This window comes from Pezoporus occidentalis, unplaced genomic scaffold (genome assembly GCF_034315485.1).
Source record: "Pezoporus occidentalis ecotype Australia unplaced genomic scaffold, CSIRO_AGI_Poc_V1 ctg142, whole genome shotgun sequence".
NCBI lineage: Eukaryota > Metazoa > Chordata > Aves > Psittaciformes > Psittacidae > Pezoporus > Pezoporus occidentalis.
The window spans coordinates 841,665-857,218 of record NW_026913230.1 but is presented as its reverse complement, the minus strand read 5'-3'; the positions used below and the strand labels follow the sequence as shown (position 1 = coordinate 857,218).

General features: G+C 44.2%; 1 protein-coding gene across 2 annotated transcripts in view; it reads left to right on the top strand.

Annotated features, from left to right (window-relative positions):
• Positions 1 to 15,554, top strand: part of GLRA1 (glycine receptor alpha 1) — a 37,817-nt gene that overhangs the window by 4,976 nt on the left and 17,287 nt on the right. For both annotated transcript variants that reach the window (XM_062609950.1, XM_062609949.1), the window contains exons 2-3: positions 10,576 to 10,706; positions 14,430 to 14,497. In XM_062609950.1, coding sequence (XP_062465934.1) covers positions 10,576 to 10,706; positions 14,430 to 14,497 — 199 coding nt within the window. The remainder of the gene's footprint in view (positions 1 to 10,575; positions 10,707 to 14,429; positions 14,498 to 15,554) is intronic.

Below are 15,554 nucleotides of genomic sequence, written 5' to 3'. Positions count from 1 at the left end.
GGAAAGCACTGGTAAGCAACAGTACACTGCAGTTTCCCTGGTCTTGGGCAAACACTTTCCCTCGGCGGCTTATGAAATTCATCTTACCAAATCCTCGTGAGCTGACCTGGATAGAAAAGGATCCCAACACCTGAATTCAGATGTTAATCAATACCCCAAATTAGATGACTTTATTATCTCAGCACCAACCAGTGATCATTCAGTTGTGATAGAAAACCAGCAGAGAAGTCTGTTCTCATTTCATCCTAGCATGCAGGTTAAAAGGGCTCTCCAAATTTCAGTGCTGAGAACAAGATGTTACATCACCTAATGATTATAATTGCTATTTAGGTACTGATGAAAGACAAGGGTTTGAAAAAAATAAATAATCAGACCTAAAAAAGGACAACATCCAAATCAAACCTACAACATTTAAATATGTCAAATCACCTAAAATCTTGTTTCACTTGCTTGTTTTCTATAACCTGCCACATTTCCAGGAATCCTAAAGTGACTACAAGTATAAAGACGACAGACAGGCTGATAATGCGTTTTGACTTCTATCTGTTTTATTTGCCTGTATCAGCTCTCACTGTTGAGGCACATTAAATGAGGGTTTCACTATTTCCAGTAAATTACCCTTTCACTATCATTACCTTGCATACTTTCTATTGACCTTTATCTGTCAGCAAAAGCAGAATGATTTCTATCATTATGAAGGATGGTTACACCTGTGCACCTCACACCCTTCAGTAAAAATGGCTCATCATATTCTTTCACATGCTTCCAGTGTCATTCCAGCACACCCTCGCCACTATAACTGGATTCAATTTGTTGATTGAAAGTCATTCCAAGCACTTGTGATCATTTCAGTTTGGAGAAAAATAAGAATTGGGATAAATGAAGCAAAAAGGAAGGAGAGAGAGAAGCAGGAATTGCTGCCGCTGCTTCAATGCAAGACACTGGAAAGGTTGTTAGCAGCCATGACCAGACAACTCAACACCAGACTGTCTCCTGCTGACTTCTAGACCTACTTGCACAGCCCAGAAAAGAGCAACTTTTACATTGCACTCAGCATAAAATATTGCTCTTTCAGCAGGTCAGGTCCCCTTATACAGGGAAGAAAAAAACCAAACCCAACACCTCTTCTGTTTCTCACCCTTGCCTCAAATTGCCCAAAAAAATTATGTTTGCATTTATAAAGTCGGACAACAGAAACCATTTCCCTCAAAGGGAGGTGGTTTGCATTGCTATTTCTTGGCTAAGATGAACAGTTTGTTCACAATTATGTTTCTCCCTTGATCTCTTGGGAAACTGCTGATACAGTCTAGCTGACCTGGTCCTGGTGGTCTGCATGCTTTGATCTCACTGGTGTTATAGATCAGATACACACCTCCAGGCTATTCCTAAATCTCTGATACTTCAAGATACTGATGCACAGAAACTCAACCAAAATATAGCTTTTGTTCCGTCAGTAAGGCCAAAGCCCAGAGAGGGCCTGCAGAGAGCAGAAATAGACGGAGACAGATGCACCCATCCTTTACACGCGCTGAGCGGTCCCCATTATAAGAACAATTATTTAATCCATATAATGCACCACAGTAAGCTGCTGGTCTGGGGGCTGCACCACATCTGCCTGGTACATAGACACAGTTGGCATCCTGTAAATACCTCTCTGCTGGATCTAAGTGCCAGCCGAGAAAAACAGGAGAAATCTTAATTTACTAAACCCCATGAAATTTGGATTTTGAGAGGGAGGAGGAAAGAAAAGAACACACTATTGCACCTGCTTTCCTTTTGATTTCTCCTTCTTCAGCTTTCCACTGTGGCTCATAGCCTGCCAAGTTAAAAAATAGAAGGCAAAAAAAGGGATAGAACACCCAAATGCCTCAGCAGACAGCCAGGGAACTCTCTTGTTTTTATCAGTGCTTCATTACAGGGTGAGTGAGGAAGGAAAACACTACCAAAAGGTTGCCAAGGCAAGGAGTGTCGCATGCATGGAATGGCAGGGCTTGCAGTGCAATCAATCATCTCACACACTGCCTTCAGCTGAAAGCTGCCGAGAGCAGCTCCCCTCACAAGCCTGCCCTGCAAGAGATGCCTGTCTCTGCAGCCACCCACCCAGCATGCGGATCCTGCCCCCCAGCCCCAGCAGGGCTGGAGCAAACATACAAGTCAATAACAAAATCAAAACCAACAGCAACAGAAGTGGGATCGACAGTGGGTAGGACCATTATCGCATGCGCCTGGTTCAGCAGCAAGATGGAGCTGAGCCAGGAATCATGCAGAAAATACAACAGAAATCGTGACTTCTCTCTTTTACTCCACTTTCTTTGTATTTTTCCCCGTATTTTAGATGATGCAAGTAAGAAGATGCTTTGTATAAAGCTTCAAGCAAAAATCCCTCTTCCCCATTCTAATGGTGTAGTTACAAAGCCTGAAAAGCATGAGGGTCAGCTGTTATCAGCACCCTTTAAAAATATCCTTAACTCCAAATGTTCTTGCTGGCGCCAAAAAAAACCCATGCAAGATGGGCCAAGGCACCCATTCCAGCAGGACCTGTGCACCGCATGTATTAGCACAGCTGGGATTTAGGGATTCAACGCTCTGAATCCCCAGGTGAGGCAGCCTATTCTTGTCTTGTAAAAACCACAAAGGCTGTGGACAAAAAGTGACTTTTTCATGAGTTATCTTTACAGTATTATCCCTTTCTTCACTCTCAGTGTTTTCACCCTCAGGAAGCACTTCCTGAGCAGGGCAATAGTTCCTGGCATATCCACATACACAGAAATTTCCCCTCACCAGAGCTCCCAAGATCTGATTTACAGACCAAAATGCGTGCATCCCACCTCTAATGCCACCCCATGTACCTGAGAATGGCAAGCATTCTCCAGCTTCCAGCCCCATCCATTGCACCCTGACATGGAGCTATGGGCTTAGAAATCATCTCCCAGCAGCATGGCTGACAAAGAACAAGCTTCATCAAACAACCTTCTCTAACGCACCAACATGGGCCCTGCAGCACTGACAGGGTTGAAGAAATAGGGGTTTTGTCAGGGAGCTGAAGAAATTAAAGTCAGAGGGCAGCTGGGGTGGGACAGAGAAAAGTCATCCCGGGCAGGGGAGAGAGAGTTTAGCCATTTCATTATAGTTCACAAATAAACTGATAACACCCAGAATCAGACAGCACAGAGGGAACATACATCTCCAGCAGGGTATTTGTCTTGAAATGATAACTAATTCCATCAAAAAGTATCATTTTACACAGCACAAAATACACACGAGGAACCTCAGTTTTACTGTGGGACACACAATTTTGTAGGCAGATTGTGCGCGCATTAACTCAGGATGCCTTTCAAAGGATCTGCAGCAAAAAGTTCCATAAAATAAACCCCACAGCCACGCTGCACTGCATGTTCTAGCTGTCAGAAAAGAATTCTATTCATACGACCTCTGATTTATCAAGAAAGAAAGAAGCAGTTACAATATTCATAGCCAATCTTAACAAGCAACATAAATCCTTAAACTAAAAACTAATTTTTAAAGAGCTGCTGCAGCAAGTTATTTAAGCTGATGAAAACACGACTGATAGTGCAACTGCAGAGCTATAGATAGAAGAGGATCCACGATCTCTCAGAGTTCTGACACTTGTCTGGTCTGTGATCTAAAAACCTCCTGACGTCAATTGAGGTTCCCACCGCAGCTCTCCGTCCAAACACTAAATCAAGAACACATCAGTGAAGAGAATATTAGTCCCTTGAATAAGAAACCTCATCAAAGAGATTTCCCCCTCCCTTTGTTTACTGCATTCAGTAAGGCTGTTTATACACAACTTTAAATATCTGATTAGACCCCTTGACTTTAAAGGGAATATTCAGCATGTGTGACGCTAGACACACGCCTTTGTCTTTGTAGGGATTTTTCTCCTTCGTTTTTTTCCAATGAAAAATGCATTTATAACTTTTTTCTTTTTAAACCCTTCAGTATATGCACATATAAGAGTCAACACTGGTGTTTGCTGGGTTTATTTCAAAGTGATTAAAACCTGAACATTGACTTTTGTTTCTCTACTGTTTAAGTTGTTTTCAAAACTGTCTCAGTGGCTGAGGATCATACCTCTCCAGAAAGTCACGACTTGTGCTCCAAGAGCTGTAGATGCTTCTGGAAGAGGGATTAGTTGGGAATGATGCTAGAGAATGCCTGCAGCTCAAAAAGGGGTTTAAGACACACTCCTTTGTAAGCATGCAATAAGCAAGAGTGACCATGCACCATAAGAGAGTTTTGAACAACAGTCCTTGTAAAAGCAGAATCTTGCAAGAAACTGAGCACTATTCCCATGTAATCTGTTGGTCTCCCTGTGCTCTTCCCATCTCAGCTATCCAAAATGGGCAGATTTCTCCCCCCCATCCCCAGCTGTCTAGTCATTTATTATTTTCTTATTGCTCTGTTCAGGCAGCGTCAGCAATTGTTCCAAGTGCTGGTGTCTTTCCATAGAGTTAATCAGTGTAATTGGGATGTTTTATAGTTCTGGACAGGGTGTTTTGCCATATGGCATAGGAACCATGGGCTGCAGGAACGTGACAGTGGAACAGACACCAGAATACTGCAGTCTGAAGCAGAAGTTTTTTCCCCCTCACTCCAGTGAGGTTGCTGAAGCTTTCTCTGGATGGGAATAACCACAGAGGGTTAATTCCCCAAGGCTCATGGAAAAGCACCTCCCAGCTCCTCTCCTCTTGTACAGCCACAGGGACAAGCAGTAGCATGTTTGTGCAGGATCTCGGAGTGTTTCGGGATCCTTTGGGTTAAAACATTAACTGATTACATTCTGCCACTACTGCAATGCAGTTACTTCTGGTGCAAAAGCTAGAATTGGTTTAAGCAGCCCACAGCAACAGAGCACAACCAGCCAGGACAGAGACAGCAACGTTAACAAGCCTACTTTTTCTTTCCCATCCCTCTGCTCCCGCCATGAATAGAGATAAATCACAGCTCATTGCCCATTTCTTTCTCAGAGCAAGATCGCTTTCTCGCAGGTTCTCAGAGTCCATATTTCACCAGCTTCACTGTAACTGATTATTTTCCTATCCTATCCCAACACCCAGCTCTGCTCCATGCACCTTGCTGCATAAGATCTCAGATGAATTAAGAAAACAACCAAATCCAAGGGTCCTCCCCACCTTTGAGAATCAGTTCTGCAAATCCACCCCTGTAGCACACCCCATAACCACACTGCAGGGACAGTAATTACCAGCAGTTGAGCATGACCACATGGACTGCAATCAGTTCTGTGCAACCAGCACATCTTTAACATTCAGAGCTCTTACTCTGCACCATGACAGGCCAAAAATTAAGTATCAGAGCTCTCTTCTCCCCATACACTTCCACTCTTTATGCTGTCCACCTCTACCACTGTAGGACAGGAATTCAGATGTGACAGAAAAACATGCAGACAATGAGTTTCATCCTTTTTAATTGATTTGTGTATCAATATTGATTGTGCTATTAATTTTGATAGTAAATCTAATCATTTAAAAAAGGCCGCATGCAGTCTGTGCCAAGCCTTCCCAGGCCAGAGTCTGACAGCATTTCCCTCCAGATAACACGATGTGCAGTCAGAAATAACAGCCTGCACACAGAGTTTAGAGCTGCCCCTTTCCCTTGGAGCACCTCTCATCTGTCCCTCCTCCCTCTTTCTGCCTGCCGAGGACAAGATGGAGACAGGCAGTATCAGCAGCAGCTAAATCCAGAGCGGGCTCTGCTGAGCTCCATTCCCTGCTCAGGGGGTTCCATGCCCAAGAGGCACCATCTCAGCAACCAGGGAGATGATCAGGAAGAGTGGAGAGTTATCATGGTTAACACTCATCAGTCGTGGACAACACTGCATTTCTACACCCAACCATCAGATGTACTCTTTGCGACTACACCAAAACCTCTCGGTTTTAGTGACTCCAGCAGGCTCCAAGTTGATTAATTCTCTTGTGTCCCCAGGATCTCATGCTGCTCTAGCCTGGCTTTGAGGGTAATTAGAGAAGCAGTTATGCCAGTCCCCTCAGCCTACCTCAAAGGCCTGATGGCTAACCCTCTCCCCTGGGATACCTGCTCACAGAAAACATCACACTTGAAGAATGCAACTCCCAACACATTCCTGACAAGCTTTTGGCTTGAATTGTGTTTCAAAAATAAATAAACCACTCCAGAAACCTTTGCTGAGCAGCACTGAATGAGGGTAAAGCAATCAGGTATCTATTTCCCAACATACAAAGAACCTAAGCACAGGAATAACTCAGTGCTGTTCTCAAGGCACTGATGCTGCATCAGTTTACCTTCACAGGGACCTGAGCCTTCCACACTTTGCAGAGAAACATTTCCTCTGCAAACGCTTGTTTTCCAACAGTTTGTGCTTCTGCTGCCAGACATTATTTTTCACCCTCAGAATTAATGATTAACAATTTAAACTATTTGACAGGGGAATAGAGGCCCTGTGCTAATTAAATTCCTTCATCATTCCCCTTTGAAAAGAAAGAGGAATTAGTATGTCTCAGTATCAGCATTCCACCAGAACAGGGCAGTTTGTGATGTTTGGCTTAAGTAAATGGACAACCATGGGCACAGCAAAAAAAAAGGCATGAAAATGTTGCACAGGAGCCATACAAATAGGGGAAGGAGGCACAAACAGCCAACTGGGGAGCTGGGAACCAAGCAAACTGACATGTCCACACTGCAGAAGAGCTACTTTCTAAACCAAATAACTTGTAATAAGAACAAGTCTGTTTAGCTGAAGCAAAAACAAACAGTGCCTCTATAGGGTGGGAGAAACCAGTAATAAATGACCTGCAAAGCTTGACTTCTCCATTTTAAGGAAAGCAGTTCCGAGTACCTGGGGTGTTCATCTCCACTAGCTTTCACATTCACATGCCTGTTAGTGGGCTGGAGCTCCGAGAGGCTCAGTGGTGCCTGCCTTTGAACTATCATAATCTTCTGTGGTATTAATGCTGGCACATTGACCCTTTGAAGAGATCCTTCCCATTGTTGTTGCTGTGATGATTGCCTGATAGCACTTTCTCTGCCAGATCCACTAGGAATTACACCAGCATAAATAAGATAAGCCGCTGTATGGCTGTTATTAAAATGCGCCAAGAGGCTCTTGGCTCAGACAACACTCTTGCACCAATGCAAACTACATCCTCAGTGGTTTTGTTACATGTTTTGCATCCTTTTGCTTATTCAGAGAAAAAATTTTCTCTCTGAAAAGCACAACAACTCACCCTAAAGTTCCAATTCTCTCCTACTGCAAATAATTTCCCTTGTCTCTGCTGGGCCAGGAGATGAACGCTCCTATGGGAAGTTCAAAGGTGCTTCTGTAAGAGCTAAGGGATGTAGAAAATCCCAGAAAGCTCCCAAGGCAGCACATTCGGGTTTGTCTTAACCTGCTGTAAGAGAGCAGTAGCTGATAGCTTTTTTGGGTGCTGCCTGACCTAAGCTGCTGTAGCAAAGCTCAGTTGTCACAGCCAGAGTGAACATTTCAGGGCTGTGCTAGATGCAATCCGTTCCCTCCAAAGCATAGTGGTGGACAGCCTCCCTGCAGCATTTCCTACTCTTACTTCTGAGCTAGAGAGTAGGTACCTCTGCCTGCTGCTGGAAAGGCTTTACTATGCCCTCATCCCCTGCTTTATTGCCTTTTCTTGTTAAATCTAGGGGGGAACTAAACTGCCAGTTTAAGGAAAACATTTACTAACTAAATAGAAACTGGAAGAAACTCTGAACTCACCATTCCTAGGTCACAGTAAAAATACACAGCAGCCAGAGCTTCCAAAACATGCACCAGGAGAGAGGAAACCACAGTTGCAGCATATTCCTAAAGGTGCTCACAGAAACTGTTCAAGGGATGGGTGTGAATATGTAGAAAGCAGTGGGGCTGCGAGAGAGTGGTCCTCTCCCAGATGCTTATAGGATCCATTTATCCAAATATGTACTTTCACATAGGAACTGAGACCATGAAATTCATTCTCATACAGCTTCAATGCAGAAAGAATCAGAAAATGGCACCCAAGAAACATCAGACTCATTGGGACTGGAGGGAACCTATTCAGCACAGCCTTTAACACTGAATTTACAGGAAGGATGAGCACCAATTTTTACTTTTAAAATGAATGCCAGGGAAATTGCAATTTCTAATTATCTTGTTGCACTTAATGCTCATTAGATTTGTACTGCCTCCTCCCCCCCCCAACTTTTCCACTTCCATATACTTCCTCCAGTCTACAGTTAATAAGAAATCAGTGTATTGCACTATCTGGCATCTTGCTGCTGAAGTGGCAGGAGTCTGGTTACCAAGTCATTTGCTGCTTAATTGAAAACTTTTCTCTCAACTCATTGCCGTGTAGATACTCTATTGGAATGCAGCAGTCAAGCCTAGTATTGATTGTCCTCCCACTCCCAGCTTTCTTCTTCTGAGTTTGCAAATCAATTGCACCCTGTTGTTTTCCTTCTAAGAGGAAAAGAAACCCCAAACAAATACATCACCCATTCCACAGCCCCATTTGCCCCTGAAAAACAGCGGTTTGGCTTTGCACAGTTTCTTAAAGAGGAGATGAGGACAAGAAAAGAAATGGCACACTGCTACAGTGAAAGCTACATTCACACCATGTCAGATCACCTCCAAGCATGAGTGCGCACCAGCCAGGTCCAGTGTGGGAGTGGATTGTGAACATATAAAAGGTGAATGAAACCTTAGTTTGGTGCTCTCACTGGAAGTGATCTGGAATTTGTCTCCCTATTGCAGAAATTAAACCATTTTAAACAGTTAAAAGTCTAGTAATCAAAGAACCTCAATTCAGTTGCAGCTTGCAAAAGCAGCCAGACTGCAGTTGTGAGTTTGCAGGATTGAAAACCAAGGCTTGGCAAGCCATCGCTGCTAATGCTAGAGAAGAGAGTCAATGCAATACAGGTTACTACAGACTCATGATTTTCAGATTACGGTTCCCAAGTGCATTTGAATCCCACCCGTTTCTAAAGTCCTGAGGAAGTTGGTGCATTAAAATGCTCTTGTCAAGGCCTTGTATAGACTATATTTGTCTCAGCTCAAACTTGCACTGTATGAACAGGTTTTTGAGGGCAAGGCCACATCAAGGCCATGCACAGTAAGCACTTCCAAATTCTTCCTGGTAGACCTTGTGTCAGTACTTAGCACTAATCTTCTGAAAGACAGCAGGTTTGACTACTGCAGCCTCTTAAGATAAGAGATGCAGACGTTCAAGATGACATCCTCGTGCTGCAAGAGGACTCTGTGGTGTCATCATTTGTGAGAACAAGCATAGCTAAATATCTTGTGCCTGTTGCAAACATGCTTAGGCCCCTCAGCTGCATTGCCACAGTGGTTTCTCACAATTTCCACACAGCCTTTGTACTTTAAAAGGACTCAGTGGGTTTGCAGAAGTGTGAATCAATGAGCATCACTTCCTCCTGAGCAGCTTTCTCTGGCTAACACATTTGCATTGCAACAAGGCTTGTAGACTTTAACCATGAGCAGGCACCTGAACCCACAAGTAGAGACAGCTCTTGCCCTAAGCACATTGCATGTCACTTATAGGTACATTAATTTTGCTAATCTAGGCAATTTTACACTATACTTTCAGCCTGGGAGCTGATCTGTGTTTGAGTAGAAGCCATATAACCATAACGAAAGAGCTGAATAGTGTCTATTCCTGTCTTGAAAATCAAATCTTTCTGCAAAGTTGAGAATGAGCACCTAGCACCGGAGGCCACTTATTCCTGCATGGATGGCAACAACAGAGACTTCCTAAGCCCAAATCATCACCCTGTAGATCTTGTGGAATCCCATAGAGTCCGAAGGCACATTGCCAGCCTCAGATTTTCATCTTCTGCAGATAAATTGGTAATTTCACTCTTTCTGCCACAGAGGCCATACAGGTCCCCAGAACATTCTATTTCCTTTCATACTCAACCCAACATGAATTACGTTTCAGGGTCACACTCCAGACACCTCCTAGTCCAGAGACCATGTTGCTGTATTAAGCTCAGACCCCTGCATTGCAGGTACTAACAGCAAATGCTGGAATGGCCAGCAAGAGGGAAGCAAAAACACATCTATCCCCTACAGACCCACAGGCTCTGCAGGAGCTATACAGACAAATGACACTCATTTAAGCCTTGAATTCCAGATTGCTCCAATCCAACCTGCCTTTGGGAAAATTGGGCTGTCAGGATACCAGATATGCTCCTTGCTATTTGCCATGTAATTAAGCAGAACTTGCTGCCCAAGGCTAATCTCAGAGTGTATTTTACCTGTGGAGCTCAGATTTGTAATTTAGTGACATGCCAAGGAGCTATACCTGAACTTGCGAAAGGATTTTCTCCACTCATCCTCTCTCTGCTACTCGGGTGGCAGCTGGGATTCTGCATTCAGAGGTGTTTGGGCTGGGCAAACAAATTAGCAGAGACCAGCTTCATTAGGAGTTCACATGGGTGCCCATCTTGCCTCACAGCAGGAATGAGATGAAGGGTTCTGTTTCTGGACCCCAAACCCTCCCCAGTATGGGATGTACACTAAAAATCTCTTTCTTTCTACTCACACAGCCTGGCAGCCTCTAAAGAAGCTGAAGCAGCAGCACGATCTGCCCCCAAACCCATGTCTCCTTCCGATTTCTTGGATAAGTTGATGGGGCGAACTTCAGGATATGATGCCAGAATCAGGCCAAATTTTAAAGGTATGCATAAAAACCTGCTTCGTGGCTTTGTTTCAACTTAGGACTGAAAACAGCATGCAATCTTCATGAATGCCTCCTTAGCTGTATATGGAATATGAACAATCTTAATTCATGTGAAATATATATGTTAATGAGGGATTTGGCACATGGATATCCTAGATGTCTGGTAAGGCACTTGACTTCTACTCAGAATGGAAACAACCTTGTAACAACTTTACATGCAGGAAAACCTCCAATACAGAGATCAGGGATCCTGCCAAACCAAGCAGTGACTGGCAGGGAGCTGAACACCTCAGGTAAGAGGGAAGTTGAAGCTTTTCTCCTACAGTCACTGCTCACAGCACCTTCTAATAGTGGGCAATGCTCCCCACTTAGACTCACTGAAGCCAAAGGGAGTCCCTCAAGATGCCAGGGCAGCTCTGACCCACCACGATCCCCATAGTAAAAGGGCTATAAGTCAGCACCCACAGCTCCATTTCACACCTAAATTGCCCAGTTCACCCTACACTCACTGGCAGCCAAGCAGCATAGGAACAGACCCTGGGAGAGGCAACAGAGCCTCTTTTTACTCCCCAGAACACCTCTTCTAACAGGGTTGGGTTTAGGGACTTTTTTTGGTGGGTTTTTCCACCTGGTCTAGAGGAAGGTGTCCCTGCCCATAGGAGGGGGCTTGGAATGGCATGATCTTCAGGGTCTCTTTACAACCCACACCATTCCCTGGGGTTCTATTGTTTTCTTTATCTGAGCTCATTTTTCTTGAATCCCTTGAATCACACCCAGGTATAAAGTGGGACCTGCCCCCTCTCAGTCACTGTCCAGCCCTCTCCAATGCTCATTTCATTCACTTCTTTCCTACTACCAATTCCTTCTCCCCTGAGAGCCACAGGCAGTGCTAACACAGGACTCCTAGGACCTATTAATCCCAATAACAACACCTGCTACACAGCTGCAAACAACAAGCTCTATACTGGGATTTTAAACCCAAATACAGGTCTTATGTCTTAGAAATCGGCAAGGCAACACAACACTGTTGGTTTTAACCAAAACCACAAAGAGTTAAAAAAACCCACCCTGTAAACCTGCCTACCACTAAATTATGCACACACAGAAGAAACCAAACTTTAATATTTAATGCAATGTATACATTATCTTCCTGCTGAAGCAGCTGCATTGCTTTATTTGAGATAATTTAATTTCAGTTTTATTTCAATGAACCACACCTTCCCCACAGGGCAGTTTTGCTGGCTTAGCTTCCCACACATAAATCAGGCTCCAGTTTATATAGGAGGCATAGGAGGTGTTTTACAGAGCTTGGGGTTGTAGCTTTCAAAGCACATCATTTCAATTAACTGCAGTAACTCGTAAGGGCATTTTAATGGCTTAGTTCTAAACGAAAATAATACCAAAAATCCACATCAGATTGATTTCTGGGGAGGAGAAGTTTAACATAAAGAGTGCAGTTCTTCCTTAAATGCTGCAAGGTCTGGCCTAGCTGTGGCTTCACATTCTGAGAACAAGGAAGAAGCATTTGGGGTTTGCTTTAGGTTGGAGGAGGAAGCCAGCAACTCTGACAGGGAGAGGGCGGAATCCAGTAGGGGCAGACAGTGGACCTCACACCCAGGCTGTACCCAGCCCCACTGCTGGTAAACTACATTGCTTCACAGCTGCACCCCACTGCAGAGCTGGCATGCTTCAGTGGTAAGCAGGGAAGTTTGTAGAGCCTCACACAACAACCAAACCCTGCAGAATCCTCACTGTGTCCCCTTGGACACAGTGGGAAGGGTGCAGTGCCTCAACAAGAGGTGGCCCAAAGAGAGCCTTCTTCAGTGTGCACTGGGCCAGCCCTATCCCACACTCAGCTTCACATCAGCACAAGATCAGGAGCAAGACAGTCAAAATCCTCCGTGCATGTCTGCCATGAGCACATGCAGTCATCCAGGAGCTCAGCTCAGTATTCTGGATAAACCTTTCAGAGAAGACAAGTTGGTGAAGGGAGTGATAGAAAAGGCATCATTTTATATCTGATATTTTAGCCCATACCTACATTTAAGTCTGAAGGAAGAGCTGCACAGATTGAACAGAGCTGCTGCTGAGCTGGCAAATGGCTGGCTGGGAGCTGGTTAGACAGAAGCCTGCTTGGGTTGCCTGGGGCTCACACCAAGAAAATCCCAGCCATAGAGAGTATCACTGTTACATGGCTGCAACCCTACTCCTGCAGAGGACAGGCACAAAGTTTCAGAAGAGGCTAAAACAGGAGAAAAGGAAAGGGAAATGAAGAGGAACAAGCCAAGCTCCAAACGTTACTTAGTAATCAGGAAATACCATTAATTTCCACACAGGAGGAAGTTTGCATTGATTAGAGGCACAAGCCTCTCGTTAAAGCCATTCCTACCCCTCAGTATTTTATGTTGCAGCAACCGCCAGACTGCAGATGTGGCCTTACAACTGTCAAGCATCACTCTCCCAGCCAGGCTGAGCCATCAGGCTGTTTGAAATGCAGACACCATCCCTGTTTCCAGAAAGGATGGGGAATAATCCAAATATCCACACTTGCTGCTTCCATAGATGTTATCTTCCCAGAAGCATCTGTCACAGAGATGATATGAGATTAATTCCCCCAGCATTAAAGGGGGACCCTGATTCCTGGAGGAGTCTCCTCTGCTCTCTGCCTGGGCCATCTTCCCCCACCACACACTGGGCAGCACAGAGACCCCTTTTGCTTCTCCCCTCTAAGGCTCTAGAAATCTTCTCATTAATGTGGGCAAGACACTGGTTTACCAGGCACCTGACACAGCTCTGCTTCCAGAATGTTCTCCAGCTTCCTGCGCTGAGCTGCAGCTCTTGGCATCATCCTCAGTGCAAATGCAACATTTTCAGCTCAGATTCACCAGGCAATGTTGTGATCCACTTCCAGTCATAACAGTACCTGTGGCCACCAGTATCACATGAGCAGACCAACCCCCATGCCCTCAACCACAGTCTTTTAATTCCTTAATCTCCACTCCCCTCCTTTGGTAGCCCCTTAACTTTCCCCAGTACAAGCAGGCTAAGCAAAGCTTCTGTCTGAAAGAAAATAAAGCCCAGGAGAAGCATGGCCTAAAGCCTGGGAGTTCCTTCTCCCAAAACAAGACAGCCAGAGAACTTCCATTGGCAGAGCCCTGAAGCCTCCTATCCAGCTGTGAGACTTAGCAGACAGCACTATTACTATATGGGGTACTTATGCCTTTACCCAGCCTGACCCCTACAACACAGGCTTCTGTACCGACTCTGAAGGGAGCTTATAGCCCTAGTTCAGGATCATTTAGATGATTTATATGAGTATTTTAAAAGTATAGAACTCTAAACAAGAGGGTCTGATGATAGCCTCTCATCTCCTTTCTGGGTTACGTTGCTATTGTGTTCAAGGTGAGCTTGCCACGCATACAGCAATGCCAAGATAGCTAGAAAGCTGTCTTGGCTGGCTGTGATCTATTCCTTTTCATCAAAACAAGTCACAAAACAGATATATAAACACTATCCCAAACAAGGGAACAGAGGTGAAACAAAAGAATTGTTTGATGTCAAATTGGCATCAGAACTGAGTAAGCTGGGTCATCCAGATCCCATTCTCATATCCCACCCCTCAGTCACCCTGCTCCCACAATAGGTTTTAACACTACAGAGTGGAAATATTTTGTCTTCTAAGCACACAGTAAACTGTTCCAATCTGTATTTGTCATGCAGGCCCACCAGTGAATGTCAGCTGCAACATTTTCATCAACAGCTTTGGTTCAATTGCAGAAACAACTATGGTAAGTACAAATCACAGCACAGCTGCTCAGCTACTGGCTCAGCCTCATTGCACTCCCAGCTAATGCAGCATCACCCTCTTCTTTAGTGTGACCAGAGGAAAACATTGTCTCAGTGTTTCCAAGTTTATCTAAGCTTAGAATAAATTAATGGTCAACACAAAAGACTCTCATTGCATGTAGCTGAGGATCACAGTCTGTACCTGCATCCCTACAAAAACACCATATAGGCAAAGTAAAAGGGTCAGAAAAAGAAACAAAGAGTCTTTTCTGAAGATCTACTTAAGGCTCCAAGCTCAGACATTTGCAGACACTTTTTGTTGAAATACCCATAAATCCACAAGTATGAATCAACCCTGCGTGAAGGGAAATCAGCTGAGCTCACATTCAGTCTGCACCAGATTCCCAGAGACCACAAGAATTACTGGGTTACTTTCTCAAAGAAACTCTTCTGTAGACAGTGATTTTTTTAAATAAAAATAAAACCCCCCAATATTTGCAAGTTAAGGCTCACTTCAGACAAAAATCAGTGAACATGGCTAAAGGCTGTGTCTAATTGGCAAGACCTTAGGAGCAGAGGACCACTAGAACAGGAGATAATTACTCCATCTGTAAACTATTAAAGATTGGTTGTGACATAACCAGTGAACAGCAAAGGAAAAACTCTGGAGGTACAGTGCCTTACCTCTGTGCTAATGAAAGTTAATCCAGAAAGATGGTGTTCAATTACTCTTTGGCAATTCTTTTTCTAGAAAGATGTCGAATTAAGAAGGCAAGACTCCAGGTGTTTTGTGCTTTCAGGCAGGATGTTATAGGCTTTACATATAGATCACACCCCTAGACCTGAACAAGTTACTCGTCATGCATGCCACTGTCAGAGGAGTAAACAGCTATATAGCTGGGGTTGAAAGTCTTTTATGACACAAAATCCTTCTTCTGGAAATCGTTTGGGGTTGGGGATAGCTCTGTTAGAATAGTAGAAAAAAATCTGTTACTCTGTCCAAGCACAAAGAAACACATTTTCACAGTTGGATTGCAGCGCTCATAGAGGAGAAGTATA